Source organism: Paroedura picta, chromosome 5 (genome assembly GCF_049243985.1).
Source record: "Paroedura picta isolate Pp20150507F chromosome 5, Ppicta_v3.0, whole genome shotgun sequence".
Lineage (NCBI taxonomy): Eukaryota > Metazoa > Chordata > Lepidosauria > Squamata > Gekkonidae > Paroedura > Paroedura picta.
In genome coordinates, this window is record NC_135373.1 from 57,321,067 (window position 1) to 57,341,279 (window position 20,213).

Consider the following 20,213-nt stretch of genomic DNA (forward strand, 5'->3'; position numbering starts at 1 on the left):
TTACCGCGTAATCCGCAAAAAGAGGCGCGCCCCCCGTCGCTGTCTCTGCCGTAACCCTGCTTACGTCATTTCCCCGCGCCGCTCCTGACGGCGCTGAGAGACTGTGGTTGGGTGAAGAAGCGTCGGGGGAGGGGGCGTGGCTCACGTGTCAGGTGAGAAGATGGGTTGGGGGTTGGCTCCTCGCACTTCTCTCGGCGTCGGGGGGGGGGGGGTTCCCACGGGGTGCCCCGGACTCCCTCGCGCTGGATAAGGCGGGTGGCCACCGTGGGAAGGAAGAGGCGTGGCTGTGTGTGTGTGGCTGTGTTGCGTCATCAGGGTCCACGTAGCCACGCATCCTGTTTCCAGCAGACAGCAGATGCGGGTATAAACGGGTATAAGGGGATACGTGGGTGGGGTTTCAGCCCCTGACTGAGTGGCCTAGTCTTCAAGATCTATGTGTTCACTTTTCAGGAACGATTTTAGAATTAGCAGTACTTTTTAAAAATCCCTTTTTGTTATGTGTGTGTATGTGTGCATGTATGTCATTCTTTGCTTCACCTTAGCCTAACAACAACCCTGCTAGGTAATTTGAAATGAGACTGAGTGACGGGTCTTATGGTCACTTGGCAGGATTTGTGGCAGCAACAGAAAACCGGCACTGAGGGTGCAAATTCAGGTGTGGCAATCAAAGGTGCATTATGTTACCAGAAATATGAAGACCACAATAATAATATAAAAATGAAGTCCCATAAAAAGCAAAATATAAATCCAATTTTGGCTCTGAGGTTCTGTGTTTATAAAGTTTAGCACTGAAGTGCTGCATTAAATCTGTATTTGGTGCTGTGGATTGACAGACATCCCTGGTAATTCAATCTATTTTGAATTTCTTGCAGTTAATCACAGAAGAACCAAATGGACATTGAGCTGATTCCAATGGACTTGAGCCTTGTACAAGAGTGATATTGCAGCGTGTTCAGAAGTAATATTGATTCTTATTGAATCCTGTTTGTTGATTCCTGTTTCTGTTATTTCTACAATTGCTCTTATTCATGTTTCAATCAGGATTTTTTAAAAAAGTTTACTATTCCTTTTTGTTAACTGCCTTGGGACATATGCTTTGGAGCCAGGGATAATATTTTTTTTTAAATAAAAAGGCCTTTTATAAGTGATCAGATATAAAACAAGAACATGTGTCATAAAGAGTTTCCATTATAAATAAAAATGTAATAAAAGGAAACCAAACTTTTAAAAGCCTACATAATAAATTGATTTTTAAAGAAAATATCAAATGTAATTTTAGACAAGTTTCCCCCAAAACTGTAGTACAAGGAAAACTTTGATGATGTTTTCTACCTTACTTCAGAATCATCATTTGATTTCCTCAAGCTTTGACCCGTTTCTCAATGCTAAAACTTACAGCTTGGTGGCCAACCTGAGCAACTAGCTTCAGAATGGGCTGGAGCAATTTAAATAGTGAGCTGTTCCAAGCAGGCCAGAGCTAGAGAGCCAGTATGGAAACTCATGCTAACATCTCCCACACTGGGGGGGGGGGGGGACTGGTGCTGAGCACTAAGGAATAGAGACTGATTTATATTCCCTTTTTCATCTCAGCAGGAGATGAGCTACGAGGAAGATCCTGCAGAAGGAGCAGAAGATCATAGGGGCTGTATTGAGAAGGAAGAGCCTCTGCTGTTGTGGTAAGTACAGCTTCCTTACTGGGGGAATCTGGCTGGAAGAAGGGCCCTAGCCACTTGGGAAATAGATGGCCTGGTGAATGTCATGGATGTAGGAATAAAAATGTAGTGACACCCTGGAGCTCTTCTATCCATTCCCCTTCCCCCCATCTCACAAACACACACGCAAACCCCTTCCCCTCCCCTCCCACTTCCCCAACCTACTCCCCAGTCCCCCCCCCCAATATACAATACACACACAAAGAGTCCTCCCCTCTCCCTCCTTACCTCTTCTTCCAGGAGGGTCCCAGCCTTCTCCAGCCTGGACGGCAGTGTCTGGGCTTGCACCCTGAATGCCAGCCCCTGGAGGCCTAGAGGGCAACCCCAGGAACCACACGGCCTTTGCCTGGCCTCCAAAGACCTCCCCACCACCCAGACTCTCTGCTCACTCCTCTCCTCCACCCCGCCCAGCCTCCACTCTGTCTCATGATATCCCTGGCTTTGGGCAGGGTGGTGCTGGCACTTCCCCACAACTGCTCAGGCTCCTCCTGAAACAGCCTGCTGTGCCCCAGCCAGCCACCTGCTGCGGCACCCTCAGCTACCCCAGCCTCTTCTGGTGTGCTCTGGGCCAGTGCTACTGATGTCACGTCCGTACCCATTTCCATCCTAAGGGCTGCACCAGAAGATGTGTCCACATCAGTAAACTAAACTCAAAGAAGAAGAACTTTTTAAGTTCCCCGCTTTTCACTATATGAAGGAGTCCCACAGCAGCTTACAAATATTTTTCCCTTCCTCTCCCTACAACAGACACCCTTTGAGGTAGGTGGAGCTGTGAGAGCTCTAAAAGAACTGCTCTATTAGAACAGCTCTAAGAGAACTATGACTAGACCAAGATCACCCAGGTGGATGCATGTGGAGGACTGGGGACTCAAACTTTGTTCTCCAAATTAAAGGCTGCCTCGCCTTAACCACTACGCCACTTTGGTTTTGTGGTATAGGAAGAGGCATACACCCCATCTGGAGTAAAGACTCCTTTAAAGTGAACCAGTTTGGTGTAGTGGTTAGGAGTGCGGACTTCTAATCTGGTGAGCCATGTTTGATTCTGCACTCCCCCACATGCAGCCAGCTGGGTGACCTTGGGCTAGCCACGGTACTGATAAAGCTGTTCTGACTGAGCAGTGATATCAGGGCTCTCTCAGCCTCACCCACCTCACAGGGTGTCTGTTGTTGGGAGAGGAAAAGGAAGGCAACTGTAAGCCGCTTTGAGCCTCCGAGTAGAGAAAAGCAGCATATAAGAACCAACTCTTCTATTTCTTCTTTTTCCTTGGGATATTGACTATGTTAAGATTTTTTCCCTTGTCTTTAAAATCTTATGTGTCATTATCTCTGAGTGTCTTAAAAGTCAGCACTGGTCACTTTGATAGCCATGACCAGAAGCGTATGGAAATCATGTGACATAACTTGCTGGAAATTTCTTTTTTCTATTTAAACTGCCACTAGATTATTCTGGATTATTATTATTCCAGATTATTCTGGAGTAATCTAATTTGAGGTAAATTTTAGGGTTTTGCTCCTTTGGGAAGTGTGCCCTCAGTGTGCTTTAACTCTCAGGCTCCTGTATTTCCATAGTTAATGCCTATTGGTTGCTACTGCTTTTATTTAAATTCAGGTTAATGTATCTTATCCCAGTGGGATGAATCTTTGCCAAAGCTGCCAGGGGCTAATTATGCTATTTAAAACGCAGTGTCGCAGGTGGTACAAAGATGAAAACTGTTAACCCTGGAAAAGAAAAGATTCCTAGAGATCCAGAAACCTGTGACATCCCTTTCTACGTGTCTGAATTTGTGGAAAAGGAGGTTGGAAATGATTATGACTCTTTGCGCAAACTTGGCAGACTTATTGAAAAGCTGTCAGAAAATAAACTAAAATTAGAAGAACAGGTGAGTTGAATGGGTAGGTTGTTTTGTTTTCACACTTGAAAGAAGCACTAAATTGTTGTTTACCCAAATGTGGAGGTCTGTAGCATCTGCAAGTCAGACTTTCTCAACCCTGGGGTTTCTTGATGGTCCTGGAAGGGTTTCCCAAATGGGTGGGAGTTACTTTTTATATATGTAAAAATATGTAAACATTTATTGAGTAATATGACCATATATGGTCATGTTAACCCGCATCCGCCCCCAAAATGGCCAATGGCCTGTGTCTGGTTATAGGTTATCTGCTTTTTCATATCTCTGATCTATATAGGTGCTTACAGTTTCATCAGAAGTTCCGAAAAGAATTCAAAAGGCCTTACAGAATGCAGAAAACTCTAAGCAGTCTCTCAATCAGCTTCTCAAGGATGAAAGACTTTTACATGATTCAATTAACAATCACCTATTGATTTCTAAGCCATGGATGGAGAATCTTGGTGTATTAATAAGTCAGATAAAAGAAGTTGAACGACATCTTGCCTATTTAAAATGGATTTCACAAATAGAGGAATTAAGGTCAATAGTACTCCTAATTATTCTTGGCTGGGCCTGCATACACAAGCAATTTCCCCACGTGTTTTCCACACCCACCGTCTTCTAGATAGAGTTGAGGGGCATTTCAAAGACGAATAAGATTAAACTCCTGTTTGTTTTTGCTGCAGCTAACACAGTTACTCCTCTGTAGATTTACAATCTACTAGGTAGCACAGAGTAACAGCAAAATTTACTGAAATATGACGAGCTCGATAAGCATGTTTGCCAATTTAGGTCTTCCTTGAGAACTTTATTCCCATTCCCCTTATTCCCATCTGCAAAGCAGTTTTTAGTTATGCATACCTTAGTATGGCCGCAGTCCATGTCAGGCAAGCATGCTTATCCCATTGAAATTAATGAGCTTGTTTAGTTAGCTTCCCATTGGCTTGCAGCCAATATGTTGTTATTCCTTCTGCATTTTAAAAAGCATTTGATCATATCCTGCTCAGGAAAAAAATGAAAATGTATACCGGACTTTGCAAGTTATGGTGGGACAGGAGGATTAGTTTGTTAAAATCTTGTTGCCCTCCTTTATTTCTGTGATATTTTTGATATATGACTTTTTTGGAAGTGTAAATATTTTCTCTGTTCTTTGACTTTTTAAATCACTTTGATTTTACACTTCAGATTTCTAAAAATTATTTTGAATGGAATTTTTCTTGGGTGTCCACAGTTGCTTTGCCCTGCTTATCCCAGCTCTTTGTTCTTCTTTTCTAGTGACAACATTCAGCAGTATCTCATGACCAACAATGTGCCTGAGGCTGCAACCACTTTGGCCTCCATGGCAGAACTGGACATCAAGCTTCAGGAGTCATCTTGTTCTCATCTTCTGACTTTTTTCCGATCTACAGTTCAGTTCTGGCATAAAATTCTGAAAGATAAACTGTCCAGGTAAGGAATAAAACATAGTTTGTTTATTTTTTGCATTGGAAAGCTGAATTGAGATAATCTTGTGTGGTCATTTATTGTAGCGATTTTGAGGAGACTTTAGCTCATCTTCATTGGCCATTTATTGGCCCAGCACAATCTCAGCCTTTTGGCTTGGCTACATCCCCAGCCGGTGCACAAGAAGCATATGATAACCTGGAGACTCTGTTTTCTCAGCTTTTGAAACTACAAACTTCGTATCCTTTAAAATAAGCTGTGTTTTTTTTCCTACTGGACATATGCATACATACTGAGGAAATGTAGGATGATCCTGTTCTTACTCTGAAATGTTAGAATTCTGAAATAACCAGGATACAAAATGGCCAGGCTTGTTTGTTTGCCATCAGTAGATGAAGTTTTTGCTCAACATATTCACTGGATGTCCGCAAATCAGTCTATTGATGCAGGCATATTCAGATTTTTGATAAAAAAAGAAACAGTTTGAAAACTCTACGTAATATGGATTAATACAAAGTTAATGATGCAGAGAATTTTGTAGAGTGGGTTTCCATTGTTTCCATACATTAATTCTTGCATCATGGGATTCAAAACAGGCACAGAAATAGGGAGTCTGATGCCATCTTCAGAGATTTTCCATCTGATCCCAAAATTACTCTCCTTCCCATACTTCAAACTGCACTTTAACTATTTTCTCCTATACAAGGATACAGGAAAGAAGAGCTCTTTGTTTTGTACCCCAGTTTTTACTACCTGAAGGAGTCTCAAAGTGGCTGACAATCACCTACCCTTCCTCCCCCCAGAACAGACACCCTGTGGGGATAGGTGAGGCTGAGAGAGCCCTGAGACAATGATGGCAAGCCCAAGGTCACCCAGCTGGCTGCATGTGGAGGAGTGGGGAATCAAACCCGGTTCTCCAGCTGGCTCTCAAAGAGACTCTAACCTATTCTACCCTAGTGCAAACAGCAACTAAAGCTTCAGCAGAGCACTGTTTTATTCATCTCAGGTACTGATTCAAGGATAGAAACAAAGAGCTATTTATTTATTATTTCTTGGATTTCTATCCTGTCACTTTCTGTAGACTTGTGGCTGGTTACATAAAACTGATAAAAATCCCAATAAAACCGGTCAACTCTCCTTAAAAGGCATAGGAACCATAAAGCGGCAGCATAATCCTCTATCTTCCCCAATCCTCAGCCAATCACTACAGGGTGGGGTTCACTTAATGTTGCACAGAGGAGGGGCCCTAGTTGTTCCTAACCCTGGCCTCAACCAAAGACCTGGTGGAAGAGCTCTGCTTTACATGCCCTGCAAAACTTAGACAGCTCTGTGAGGGCCCTCAGTTCTTCCAGGAGCTCATTCCACCAGATTGGGGCCAGGACTGAAAAGGCCCTGGCCCAGGTCAAGGCCAGGCATCCTTCCTTGTGGCTAATACTGTCCTCTGCAAATGTTAGCTGTGGCTTTGGAAGAGCCAAAGTCATTGTTGTCTAATTTGTAGGATTTCCAGTACATTGGGATATTGAATAGAGGTTTTTCTTGTCACTTACTAGCTGATTCTTTTTAACTGGAGGTTCTTAGGGACTGGACCTGGAATCTTCAGCATGCAAAGCAGATGTTCTACCTGTTAGCCTTGGACTCTCCCACAGGAGGAGATAATTATGTCAACCCTTATGCCAGTGTTCACACTTTTCAGATCTTGTAAAACCTCCTGGTGAAGACAAAGCAGCACAGACTGTAGGACTTCATGATAGTATTGCATAAATCATGTGGATTTTCTCCTTAGATTATTAATCCAATTATAACATTCTGTTCCTTTACGTGATTGGCAGCTATGAACTGGTATCAGAAATGTCTTCACCAATGTAATAAACTGATCAACATAATTTTGTAAAATTGTTACTGTTACAATTTACAGTCCATTACTATTGCATTCTATTAAATGTTTCTGTAAAACAGTAACAATGTATACAGTATCTGTATTTAGTAAATGTTGACAATTCAAGAAAGCAGTGTTAATGAACACAATAAAACCTTTTGAAAATGAACACAAGAATTCTGTGTTCTACTTAAGCCAGCATATGTATTCTTAAGACATTTTACTTTGACTTAAAATCTCAGAGATGAACTGTTAACCAAACCAAAGCAGCTTCCAGAAAAGTACACTCTGCCTCCATCTCCACCTGTCGTACTGCCTATTCAGATTATGCTGGCTCCTCTTCAGAAAAGATTCAAGTATCATTTTTCAGGGAACAGACAAACAAATGTTTTAAGCAAGGTATTGCGGTGCACAGTAGCCCTTAAAGTAACATTTTGATCCATGTCGTGGCCTGGAAGGTAAAGATGAGACTGGAACTTAAGTTTTCCGCATTTCCTTTTTTAAAAGGAAAATATTTCAAGAGTATTTATTTATGGAGATATGAGGGATTTGGCTTCTGCTAGTGGAGGAGCCTCTTGTGGCAGGGGAAGACATCTTATACTAAAGAAGAGCATGTCCACTGGCAAATTAGATCTGTGCTCCTTAAGTAGAAAACATGACCCCAGATTATATTCATTACAAATAATTTTAATATTACATCTCAGAATAGCCGAGATTAGTTATCTGCTAGTTTGCATTGATTTACAATATGCTCCATCCTCCATGCATGTATGGGTTTGCATCCCAGGAGATCTGATTCCTGCTTAGTGGTACCACAAAAAAACAATGTGGAAGTCAGCAGATACATGTATTCACCTGATCCCTTTTGTGCAAGAATTTCCTCTACCAAAACATATCTCCCTTTGTGGGAATCTAAAAAAGCAAACTTTGGGTTTGATGAGGAGGATTGCTGACAGTGTCCAGTTCAGTCCACTCTAATGCATGTTGGCATAGAAAGGATACATAGAAAGGAGATTGTATTATGACCTAGAAAAACACAGCCTATTTTTATATCTTCCTTGAAAGCCGGAATGGTACCTAACACAGGTGCTTATGTGGATTGGGAACCATGCTAAGTTTCTTGAAGACAAAATCCAGCCGATATTGGATAAAGCAGGCTTTCCAGTGAATGCAAGGGTAAGTATCTTTGTCCTGCTTAACAAATTGATATTGGTAATCAATTACACTCATATCTGCTATTTTAATTGATCTCTTTGCCTCTCTCAAGCTGGAATTTTCCCGGGCATTGGTAATGTTGATCCTGGAGAAGCTTTCTGCAGATATACCCTGTTTATTGTATGATGACAATCTCTTCTGTCATCTGGTGGATGAAGTGCTTCTATTTGAGAGAGAGCTACACACTGTTCATGGATATCTCAGCAGCTCCCCAAGCTGTATGCACATTTTATCAGAAGAAACCTGTTTTCAAAGATGGTTAACTGTGGAGAGAAAATGTAAGACTTTGCTTGATTTACAAATAATCCCAAACCAATTACTTTTGTGAATAGATGCATTTATGTTCACACATGTCTTGTAGCTATGGGATAGAAAATAAAAGGTTTGGGGTGGGGTTTTTTTTGGGAGGGGGGCGATGGTGATACTTTAAAACAATGCTGAGTTTCCTTGGATACTCAGGTTTTTGATGAGAAGATGAAACTAAACGGTGTGTGTTGGGAATGTGAAACTGGACACTGCTGCTGCCCCAGTATAAGAAAAAGAAGAAGAGTTGGTTCTTATATGCCGCTTTTCTCTACCCGAAGGAGGCTCAAAGCGGCTTACAGTCGCCTTCCCTTTCCTCTCCCCACAACAGACACCCTGTGAGGTGGGTGAGGCTGAGAGAGCCCTGATATCACTGCTCAGTCAGAACAGCTTTATCAGTGCTGTGGCGAGCCCAAGGTCATCCAGCTGGCTGCATGTGGGAGAAGTGCAGAATCGAACCCAGCATGCCAGATTAGAAGTCCACACTCCTAACCTCTACACCAAACTGTCTAACTGCTTAATATTTCCTGTGCTGGATCAGCAAAGTGACAGGTTTTCCCAGTATTCCAGATTCTGATATTTTTCTCCCAATAAATGCCAGAAATCAGATCACAAAGCCTTTCACTATCCACAGCTATTTAGTCTGCCATTTAATCTTTAGAAAACCATTATTTCCAGTGGGAGGACCAGGCCTCTGAACTAGTTCCATGGAAAATAGCAACCCTGTAAAGGGTTGATGTTCCACTGACCAGCTTGGAGCCTTTCCTCTCTCTCTGTTCATTCCTTGCTTGGGTGGGAAAGGAGGAGGACGCGTTTCCAAGATTGTTTAAGTCTGGATTAGCAATATAGGGAGTATTGTTTTGATATATCCAGAATGAATTTCTAGAATGATGGCAATACTCCTACCATTTAAAACGAATGATAATCATGCTATTCCCAACTTTCTGATACAGAATAAAACTATTTTGCAAGTGCACAGCACTAGTGCACATGTAGTAAAAATCTTAGTGCAAGCTATGAGATGGAGGTTATTTGAGGCCTGGTCTATGGCCGCTATATTTTTGGAAGGCCCAGCATAATATTCATTGTCAGAAATACACTGTAGAACCTGCAAAAATCTGAGAACTCTGAAATGGCTCTTCTGCTGCAAAGCTGACTGGTATTTCTTCTCCCTAATGAAAAGGGCGTACCAACATAGTTCACCACAAGACTAGAAGTCCTTTCGTCCCCCATCCCCCCCAACTCCTGCAGCTTGGCCTGCTGGCAACTGAAGCGAGTTTTAACTAATGGTTCAGCTTCTGGCAAATTTTTTACTTTTAAATTAATCATGAATTGCTTTATATCTTTTATTGCAGAACGCTGTGCACCTTGTTGATCACTTGCCAAGACAACTAGTCTGAGATGGGCAGTATATAAATCAAATTATATAGAAGGTTTCTGTGCTTTTTCTTTTTGAAAGATCTATGCTTAGAACTCTGCTTGAGTTCTCATTCTTTGTGGTGATTTAAGGATGAGAATATAGAGAAGGAATGTTCGAAAAATTATTTGGTATACAATACTGCTTATATTTTGTCATAGACTGCATTTCTTAAGCTGCGGGTCAAATTGAAAGAGGTTTAGTTAGCAGTTCTGTATAGATTTTTTTTTAAAGAATAATTTACTTTTAAGGACGTAGGATTGGATCCAGACTCAATTTTCCAATGGCAAACTAGAACTTTCCAGCCACCATCTCTCTCTGATCTCCACGAAATCGTAACATGAGGCCAATTTGCAGCAGGAAGGGGGAACTAGTGGAAACTTCTAATTTAGTCTGGGTCTAGGAAATTGCCTCTGAATGGCATGACAATAAAGCAAAAATGTTGCTGTATTTGTGTCTGACAGTTGCTCTTCAAAAGATGGACTCTATGCTTTCATCTGAAGCAGCTTGGATATCACAATATAAAGATATCACCGATGTAGATGAAATGAAAGTCCCAGATTGTGCTGAAACTTTTATGACTTTGTTACTGGTCATCACAGGTAATTATAAAATATCAGGCATTAGGCTTTGGTTCTTCAACAATTCAAGAACGGTAACATGCCTATTGAGCAAGGTAAACAACATTGTGTCACTGGCTGTAGTGTCATAGAAGAATAATTGGTGGTTTGAACAAACAGATGCTGTTCTTGTTAATTTTTATTTATGCATGGCTTTTCAATGTTTGTGCAGAAGACGGTGAAGGTTTTTATAACCATAAAGGAGATTATTAAATTCTATCATTAATGGTTACATCTGAACATTTAAGGCAAAGCACATCTCTCCCAGTCTGACTGGGGAATAAAATCTGCCTGGTGCATTTTAGCTTGGCAGGTTTCCAGTATCATAACAGTAAAAACATTCCTCTGAGACTGTAGGTAGGCTCGAAAATGTGTGTGTGGGTTTTTTTTATGCTGTTCCTGTTAACTGAGTTGAACTAAGTACAGGAAAGCTACTTGACACAGAAATCTTTGCAAACTATTGGAAAGCAGCTACTATATGAGCATTTTAGAAATTAAGCCCGCTGTACTGTAAATACAGCGGGCGCTAGCGGGTCTCATGAGTTGGGCAGGGCGACTCTCTGTCTTCCCGGGCCCTGTCCCCGCACCAAAGACCGGCCGTGGGCCGGGCTGTAAGCTGCTGCCGCCTCCTTCCCCCCCCCCCCCCCGTGCCGCCGCTTACCTAAGTTGGTGTGTGTGAGGCAGCAGATAGCAGTGGGCGAGCTGGAGGCTGGAACACAGGCGATGGTGGCGATGTTCTGGGGCCACCGCTCCCGGAGGTTCCTCCGCCAGCCGCTCCTGAGTGCGTGGGCCAGCGGGCGACCTGTGCTTTTAGTGGGTGGCGCAGGCGCCGGCCACCCCTGGCTATACAGGCCGGCGGCGAGGCGTTCTGGTGGGGGCTGTGGCCGCAGCCATCGTCACGGCCGCCGGCGTCGGCTCCTCCTGGATGCGCGGCCAGGCAGCGACCTGGCCTCTCTGCGCCGAGGCAGGTAAGTGGCCATCCTGAAGTCGTGGGCTGGGGTTCGGGGCGGGAAGGGGGCGGGCGGCGGCGGGCGGTGCCAGGCGATCGTCGTTAGCGTGGGAAGGGTGCGGGAGGGCCCGGGGCGTGGTGAGGCTGGAGGGTGAGTAGTAGGAGGCCGTGGCAAGGCTGCAGGGGCGACATTAGTGTGGATTCCTTGTGGGGCCATGGCGAGGGGAGTCTTTGTTCCTGGCGGCGGCAGGGAGTCGAAATGGGGAGGGAAGGGCAATGGTTCGTCGGCGGGAAAGGAGCCATATGGAAGGGCGGTATAGAAATCAAAATAAATAAATAAATAAATTTTAAGATACTGTGATTTTTCCAATAGACAGGTATAAGAACCTGCCTACAGCGGCTAGAAAGCTACAGTTCCTAGAGCTGCAAAAAGAATTGGTGGATGACTTCAGGATACGACTAACTCAAGTTATGAAAGAAGAAAGCAGAGCACCTTTAGGCTTCCGGTACTGTGCAATCCTAAATGCTGTTAACTACATAGCAACAGTTCTGGCAGACTGGGCTGACAATGTTGTAAGTAGTTATTTTTCCTAGTTTTTGTTACCAGTTTTCTGGGACTAAATTTAATACCGTAAAGATGTTTTCTGGGTCCTTTAGTGCAGTTAAAAAATACTTGTAATTTTGAGTGTACTAAATAGATAAAAAAAATAGACATAAAATGAATTTTTTGCATTTCCATAATTTTAGGGGAACTGGAATGTGTACTGCTTTATTTAAGAAAAACACTTGGAAGTTTTGGGGTTTGATGGGTTTGTCCTATCTGTTAGTTCTTCCTGCAGCTTCAGCAGGCTGCCTTGGAAGTATGTGCAGACAACAGTACACTAAGCAAACTACAGCTAGGGCAGTTGGCATCGATGGAGACATCTGTCTTTGATGATATGATTAACCTTGAACGGCTAAAACATGACATGTTGACCCGTCAAGAAGACCATGTCTTCAGGGAGGTCAAAGATGCTGCGAAGATGTATAAAAAAGAACGGTGAGTCTTTGTTTCTTCTGATAGCAAATTTTTAATTCCTTTACATAGATTTGAAGAACTATGCACTAAGCACTAAAGTCCGAGGATCTGCAATGGTTTGAAACTGGGTCTTGGTTGGCTCTGCCGATGAACTTCTCTTGACTTCTTTCCCATCTGTTAGGGTAACAGGTTCAAAATGGAAGGTTAAAACATTTTGGGTAAATTTCAAGTTAGATGTTGTGCAGTGATGTTTCTGTTTCTTTTAGGTGGCTCTCTTTGCCATCCCAGTCAGAACAGGCGGTCATGTCTTTATCGAGCAGTGCATGTCCCCTGCTACTGACTTTAAGAGACCTGCTGCTGCAGCTAGAACAACAGCTTTGTTATTCACTGTTCAAAGTATTCTGGCAAATGCTTGCAGAGAAAGTGGATTTATTCATCTATCAAGAAGTAAGTATATGAGCGGTGTATGTATATGAGGCATGTACCAAACAGACTCATTTTAAAAGGGACTGCCTATCGCTCTATGTCCCCCGCAGAGTGTTACGCTCTGCGGGGGGAAATCTATTGGTCGTTCCCGGCCCTAGAGAAGCGCGCCTAGCCTCAACCAGGGCCAGGGCTTTTTTGGTCCTGGCCCCCACCTGGTGGAATGAGCTCCCAGGTGAGCTACGGGCCCTGCAGGATTTGTCAGCATTCCGCAGGGCCTGTAAAATGGAGCTCTTCTGCCAGGTTTATGGTTGAGGCTGGGGTCTGCGAGGTAGAGCATTGCCCCCCCCAGGGGGGTCTAAAGTATACATCATCTCCCCCATTCTCTATCACCTTGGCAGGTGGGAGTAGATTGTGATTGGCTGCTGCCATGTTATGATTTTTAATGTATTTTAATGGGATTTTAATTGGGATTTTTAAGACAACTGTTATCCACCACAAGCCTACCCAGGGAGTGGCGGGAAATAATAATAATAATAATAATAATAATAATAATAATAATAATAATAATAATAATAATAATAATAATAATAATAAAGGTAACATGTGTTTCTGTTCTATATATATAGATAGTTTTGGCCAATCACTTCAATGAAGGAGGAGCAGCACAACTCCAATTTGACATGACTAGGAATCTTTTCCCTTTGTTTTCACATTACTGCAAGCGGCCAGAAAATTATTTCAAACAGTAAGTAAGCAAGTCTCAAATTCTAGCTCAATTCAGATGTGCTCAGTGCTGGGCCAAGCTACTTGAAATATAGGCTTCTCCTGTATTATCCAGCCTGCCAGTCAAGATCCTCCTCACAAAACCTGCTCTTCATTGCAAAGTTGAAGCTTGTAATAATCAGAGATGGCATTTTAGTGGCGGCACCTTGCATGTGGAAAGTTTTCTCTGCTGAAACTCACCTACCATCTACCTTACTGTCTTCCAACAGCCAGGCCAATGCATTTATTTTCACACAGGCTTTTACTTATGACTTTCAGAATTGTTTTCAGAATACTCTTCTGGCTCAAGGAGTCTTATAAGTATCATGAATTCTGCTAAATGTTGTATGCTTTGGTTTTTCATTGGCTGGGGTTGTAATGGCTGTGAATTTTAAAGATGTTATGTATTGAATGATTTTTACTTTTTATTTTGCGAGCTGCCTTGCCCAGGTCTCTGAACAGGTAGCATATAAACATTTTAAATAAATAATTTGATAGCTTTGAATATTCTTCTCTGAAGGTATCTCTTCTTAGGGTTTTTTTGTTGTTGTTCTTTACTTTCCCTCCTAAAAAGAGATATCTTTAAGCCAGGCTTTCTCAACCAGGGTTTTCTGAAGGCCCCAGAAGGCTTCGGCCAATTGTGTAGGAGCTAATTAATTTTTAAAATATATGATCATATATGGTCATGTTGATCTCCCTCCCCCCCCCCCAATGGCTAGTGATGGGCCTGGAGGGGGGTGACTGAGGCTTGTTGCATGTGGTAGCGACTGGAGTCCAAAGGAGCACATACCCTTAATTTAACAACTGCAGGGGAATGGGTGACGAGTGGCATAGGTCTACTCCAGCCCTGTTCCTGGCCCAGCAGAGTAGGCTGCTGGGCTGTTTCTGGCATGGTGTGCATGCGATGGAGTGGCATAAGCCTGTCCCAGCTCTTTTTCTGGTGTTAGGGTGGGAACAACTGAGTGGCATAGGCCTGTCCCAGCCCTGTTTCTGCAGGCTCCCACTGGTGAAGAAGAGCAAACTGGTAGTCAGTCCAGAGTATAGGCATGGTTCCGTTTACAAATCATCTGAAAATATTTCTGTGTTGTAGGAGTGGCATTGTGATGTCACATCCAGTGGGAATGTCTGGTTGATGTAAATTCTGGTCACATGTGATTTCTGGGGGTGTGGCAGGAAGGTAGGGCCTGCAACATCACTCCTGGGTTTTTTCGAAGCCTGAAGAATATTTCAGGGGGTTTCTCTTTTAGGTAAGTGAACTAATCAATAGATTGTAGCCACTGTTTCTTTCTTATTACTAAGCCACAAACTTGAAATCACAATTATCCTATTTTCCCCTGCAGTATAAAGGAGGCCTGCATTGTACTGAATTTAAATGTCGGCTCTGCCTTGCTTCTGAAAGACGTGTTACAGTCAGCTGCTGAAAACAGATTGGAAGCCGTCCCGAATTCAAATCAGCCTACTGCAGTGGCAGCATTAAATGAACTTGGAATCTACAAATTAGCTCAGCAGGATGTTGAGATTCTTCTTAATCTCAGAACAAACTGGCCTAATACTGGGAAATAAGCAAAAGAACAAAACCATCCAGGGACAGCAATTACAATTGCATTCTAGGAAGCAACGACTTTTTGTAATAAATATTTGTAAAAAGTAGCTTTACTTTTTTGAATGTAACAACAGCCTATTTTCATTTTAAAGTTACTTACAGTTATAAAGTGACTGAACTCCAGCTGCCCAATTAAAACTTTTAACTATCTCTAGGTAGCATTCATAGGCCAGGATGTTTCTGTCATACTAAGTGGCATGGCAGAGTCCCTTTTCTCAAGTGATGTCATTATATGTATGAGCTAAAGTTGCATTATGCTCCATTTTTGGCTGTTTTGCTATTCCAATTACTCAGGTTCCTGCTGTATTATCTCCTCTGCTCTTCCATTTCAAAAGACTAACGTTTTTGGATAAATGCTGAGCCAGCCATTGCAGCAGGCATATTTGTTTGCAGAAAGTCTGTTCCCAACAGTAGGGGCTCTGGTAGACGACATGGCCTGTAGCATACACTGTGGTTGCTAGCCATTCTTCCACATAAACAGAGAACCTGACTGGATACAAGTCTGTAAGCTTAAACTGTATTGCTTTGAAGAAGAGCAGGGGCAGTGCTAATGAGTGGTGTTAAGTTTACAGAAGTGTAAAGAATGGTATGAATAACAACTCTGCATTCCATGTAATTGACTGGTTGATTATTATGGTAAAACAGATAGTTGTTTTTGTGTAATTTTGTAGAACTTCTGCAGTATAAAATATGGAAAGATAGAATCCCTGTTTAACATAGGGAGCAGATATGGAGCAGTGAGATTAATAAGCAAGTAACAACTGCAGACCCTGATCTGACTAGCCCAATCTCATAATATCTCAGAACATAAACAGGAAACAGGATTTGCCCTTCTGAGTGTTTGGCAGGCAATGGCAAAGCTACCTCTGAATGGCCTTGAAAACCCAAGGGGTCACCATAAGCCAGTTGCAACTTGACAGCAAAAACATGTGGATCACTGAGCATACATGATGGGTAAGACTTAAAAACAAGCTTTGGCTGTTGTTGAAATAAGAGGGAATTACAAACTGCCTTGTTTTAGTTAGATTATACACAGGGATATTATGACAATTAAAATAGAATAGTTGGTTCTTATACGCCTCTTTTCTGTACCCGAAGGAGTCTCAAAGTGACTTACAATCGTCTTCCCTTTCCTCTCCCCACAACAGACACCCTGTGAGGTAGGTGAGGCTGAGAGAGCCCTAATATTACCGCTCAGTCAGAACAACTTTATCAGTGCTGTAGGGAGCCCAAGGTCACCAAACTGGCAGCATGTGGAAGAGTGGGGAATCAAACCCGGTTCACCAGATTAGAAGTCGTTGCTCCTAACCACTACACCAAGCTGGCTCTTTATTTATTTTGAGATTACTTTTATGAACAAAATATGAAATTCTACATCTGCTGTAGTGGTGGAACAGCTGGTGCACAAAATGTCATTTATATAAACGTAATTCTTGGTTCTTCAGCAATAAGATACCAACGTTTTTAGAGTAGAACACTCACAATTAAAATGTAGCCCACATTGCTGCAAATTTTTTCATCCTGCAGAAAGGAGGCAAAAGAGCTATAGTGAATACATAGAAACCATGCCTACCCCCGAATAATTGTGCTTCAATAATTTGTGTCTGCAAAAAACTGCAACTGCTTTCTTCAATGTTCTTTTATTTCAGCTACAAAACTGTGGTTTTGCATTCCATTAGCTTTAACACAATAGATTTAAACACATGCTTAACTCTTCCACTAAACTGAACGGGATTCTAACCTTGTATATACAACAGTAAAATCAAAAGTATTCCAACTACCTTCCAGTCCAGAAACCTACTTTGAAGGATTGAGGAAGGGGTACTTAAGAGTCTTTCACTTTCTGACCCACTACATCCTCAAGAAAAGTTCTGAGCAAAAAATAAATAAATAAAAAGCCTCTGGGAATAACCCTGTCCTAACCTTGGGGACCAATTCCAATTTTTCTCTACATTTTAGTCTCATTTCCATATATGTCCCCCATCTTGGTCAATGCCTGCAACATACACTGTGCAAAGAATGGAATATGGTAGGGAGTTGAGAGAAAAAGGGGCCAGGGATAAAGATAAACTAAAGAAAACTTTACACAGTATCAGAAACTAGCAAGAAAGGAATGGGACTGTAAGAAGCATGAGTTCATGGTTAAACTAATTTGTACTAGTCATTCATACACATATGCAGGGGTAGCCAAACTATGGCTGTCCAGATGTCCATGGGCTACAATTACCACAGTTTGGTCATCCCTGTTCTAGACCCTAGTGTGAGTGAATAATTAGTACAAGCCACATACTCTTGACTTATTTGTGATTTGCTGTTTTATTCTAATTAAAACATTTAACTCTCTAGAATTATTCAACATTTTAAAGTTACGGGAGCCTTCCTAAACATTGACATAAAGACAGGAGTTTCTAGAGCTAACTGCACTTCATTTTTGCTTACACTAAGAAAAAACAAGGACAGTTGGATAAAATATCTGGGTCCCAGTATTATTCAGGAAAAGGAAGAACTTTTTTTATACATCTGTCCAATGAACACAAACAGACAACTTAAAATTATTAACTTACACATCTTCCTTGAAGGTATCTAATGTAATATTTTCTGCATCTGTATAAATTATATCATCAGTACTCAGTCCCATGCTTTGTAGTGCTAAAATATTGGAAGGAGGGAGTGAAAGGAAGAGGTATATAAATCTGCTATATTTAAACCTGCAGTTTGTCTTTTATTTCATTCATTTCAAAAGAAAAATCATCACTGAAGGGTTTTTTTTAGTCTTTCCCCAAATTTCCCAACTTTCCATTGGAAAAATCGAAGTCCAGTAACTTTTGGAAAAACTCTTGTCTCAAGATGCAGATCATTTATTCTATGCCAGTCTGCCCAACCCAAATTTTTCTGATTTTAAAATGGGCCTTCACATCTCTGTCCCTGAGAAGGAATGCTACTAAAGAAACACCAGTTAGAAACACGGAGGGAGGTGGTGGAGCAGGTATGATGAAATGTCTTTCTCAATTCTTCTCTCAGTGATGAAAACATGCAGTGGCTAAGTGATCTTAATGTTTTACTAGAATGAGAATTTTATTGAAACTGCATTTTTAAGCTGTGGCTTACATCTGTAAAGACTACTAGGTATATTAAAATGAAAAAAAGGAATACTTACCTCCTTTATATTGAGGTAAAGTTATATAGCCCTGACCTGCAGTATCTAGCATAGCAAACATGGCATTCAAGTTTGATTCATCCATAAGATACGGATAGTCATTTGTTACTCTTGCAAGCTTTATTTTTTCCAGTATCTGTATCAAGAAGTGTCTTGGTTTTTCTGTCACAGAAGAAAATTGACCATATAGTTAACACAATTTCTGTTAAGCTTACTTTCCCCATAAAAATGGCAAATGCTAGGAATGTTTCTGTGTGCTGAATGATCTCTCATCTACCTTCTCATGGTTCCAAGCAGGAAGTATAAAAACCCATGTCCCAACACTATGATGCTATCAACCTATAATAAAATACAACAGTAGTACAAACAGGTCTTCAGCGTCTCTCAAAGAAATACTGTCATCTATAATCTGCCTGAAGTCGGGCCACTGTTAATATCACAGCTGGCCTAGCATATTATAGCATATAGCTATGAGGTGTTAACAGCCCCCTCCTTTCAAATGTGGTCACTGGGGTCCACTCTTGCTAAGGGAGAAATGCAAGGTGTGTAGGCTTCCCTCACAGTGCTTTCCTAAAGATAAAATGGATGCCTCTAAATAGAAGCAACAGCTTAGGGCAGACAATTTTGGGTGAGAAAACTACACAAGAATTAAAAAGCCGCTCCCCACTGCTGGTTTCAGCAGTCCAAACAGTTTGGTAAATGTAAAAATTGCAAAATTTGCACAAAAGATATTCTGAATAAGAAAACTCCCCCCCCCAGCAAATCTATATCACATTTTACTTCCTGTTGTATTTGTACACATACCACAGTACTAAGCTTCATGCATTAAACACACACACATTCATTACTCACAAGCCACCTTTTAAACTACATGGCTTGGCATTAATATGCTTAAAGGGCTGCCAACTGCTACATGTACGTTCTCAATCAATGCAGTCATCTTCAGAGGGTCTTCTTTGGGTGCCTTCCCCATTGGAGACTAGATTGGTGGCAAGGTGTTAGACTCTTAGTTATAACACCAAGTTGATTATAACACCCACCTTGATTACTGTCTTCAACTGTTTTGTATGGCATTCCCTCAACAAACACCTTCCTGTTTGTGTTTTTTAATATAGTTTTTAACTGGGTTTATCAAAAGCTTGTTTTAATGGATTTGATCACTATCTTTGAGAATGTAAATTGGGTAGCAAAGGTGCATTAAAATGTTCTCAATATCAATAAATACATTAAGATTACTATAATCCCTTTTTTATAATAAACAACAGTTGTAGTTCTCACAAGATAGCAATTAGATTTGTAACATATAGTTCTATGATTTTTGCTATATTTGGGGTCTCCCGTTTAAAAGCCTCCCCTTTCCTCACACAAACACACACACAGAAAATGCAATCTCCGCTCCAGAGTTTCCTCATCATGCCAGAAAAGGCCTCTGAAGAGAAGGTCGGGCTATCCAAATGCAGTCCGAAGACACTCATCCCGACTAACTTTGTCACATGCATTTTTAAACAATCAGCACCTGACAGGCGACCATTCGAAACCCTGTTCTCTAAGAAGAGTCAAATCAAGAAATACCAAAGTGCACCACAGCGGAAACCTTCCCCCCCCCCCCTCCACACAGCCTTACCTGGGCGGTGATAGAGCAACAAGGCGCTTAAATTATGTAGAAGATCGGGGATTTTGTGCTGTTCCAGATACCTGCGGCCTTCCTCTTCACGATCCATCGCTGTTGCTAGGAGACCAAAGGGAACGCTGACTCCCTTTGTTATAGGGACATGTCATGTGACAAAGACTGGCCAATCAGCAGCGAACTTCGACTTTTCTCCTCG

At 41.8% G+C, this 20,213-nt stretch overlaps 3 protein-coding genes across 17 annotated transcripts in view; 1 reads left to right on the forward strand and 2 right to left on the reverse strand.

Moving 5' to 3' along the window:
* SRPK2 (SRSF protein kinase 2) overlaps window positions 1–201 on the reverse strand; it is a 164,335-nt gene extending 164,134 nt beyond the window's left edge. For 8 of the 10 annotated variants that reach the window (XM_077338128.1, XM_077338130.1, XM_077338129.1 and 5 more), the window contains exon 1: window positions 65–201. The gene's annotated coding sequence lies outside the window, so the exon portion shown is untranslated. Of the gene's footprint in view, window positions 1–4 lie in introns of all 10 variants that reach the window. The other 2 variants (XM_077338121.1, XM_077338134.1) reach the window with 2 other exon arrangements.
* RINT1 (RAD50 interactor 1) lies at window positions 22–17,937 on the forward strand. 6 transcript variants are annotated; one of them, XM_077338136.1, is made up of 16 exons: window positions 22–152; window positions 873–958; window positions 1,591–1,676; window positions 3,397–3,592; window positions 3,897–4,138; window positions 4,874–5,047; window positions 5,128–5,280; window positions 7,160–7,316; window positions 7,983–8,093; window positions 8,185–8,410; window positions 10,317–10,454; window positions 11,795–11,994; window positions 12,249–12,460; window positions 12,706–12,886; window positions 13,492–13,610; window positions 14,968–17,937. In XM_077338136.1, exons 3-16 carry the CDS (start codon window positions 1,597–1,599, stop codon window positions 15,188–15,190), a joined length of 2,412 nt encoding a protein of 803 aa, XP_077194251.1. In that variant the 5' UTR covers window positions 22–152; window positions 873–958; window positions 1,591–1,596; the 3' UTR covers window positions 15,191–17,937. The 6 variants fall into 6 exon arrangements, with proteins under 6 accessions (XP_077194251.1, XP_077194254.1, XP_077194250.1 ...); XM_077338139.1 differs by having other exon boundaries at window positions 1,594–1,676; XM_077338135.1 differs by lacking the exon at window positions 22–152 and adding an exon at window positions 209–361.
* EFCAB10 (EF-hand calcium binding domain 10) lies at window positions 12,468–20,195 on the reverse strand. Its single transcript, XM_077338154.1, has 5 exons — window positions 20,012–20,195; window positions 18,388–18,549; window positions 17,795–17,879; window positions 16,713–16,751; window positions 12,468–12,613 (listed from the first exon to the last, which is right to left on the reverse strand). The coding sequence occupies exons 1-4, from the start codon at window positions 20,106–20,108 to the stop codon at window positions 16,715–16,717; spliced, it is 381 nt and encodes a 126-aa protein (XP_077194269.1). The 5' UTR covers window positions 20,109–20,195; the 3' UTR covers window positions 12,468–12,613; window positions 16,713–16,714.
* Between the last annotated feature and the right edge of the window lie 18 nt (window positions 20,196–20,213).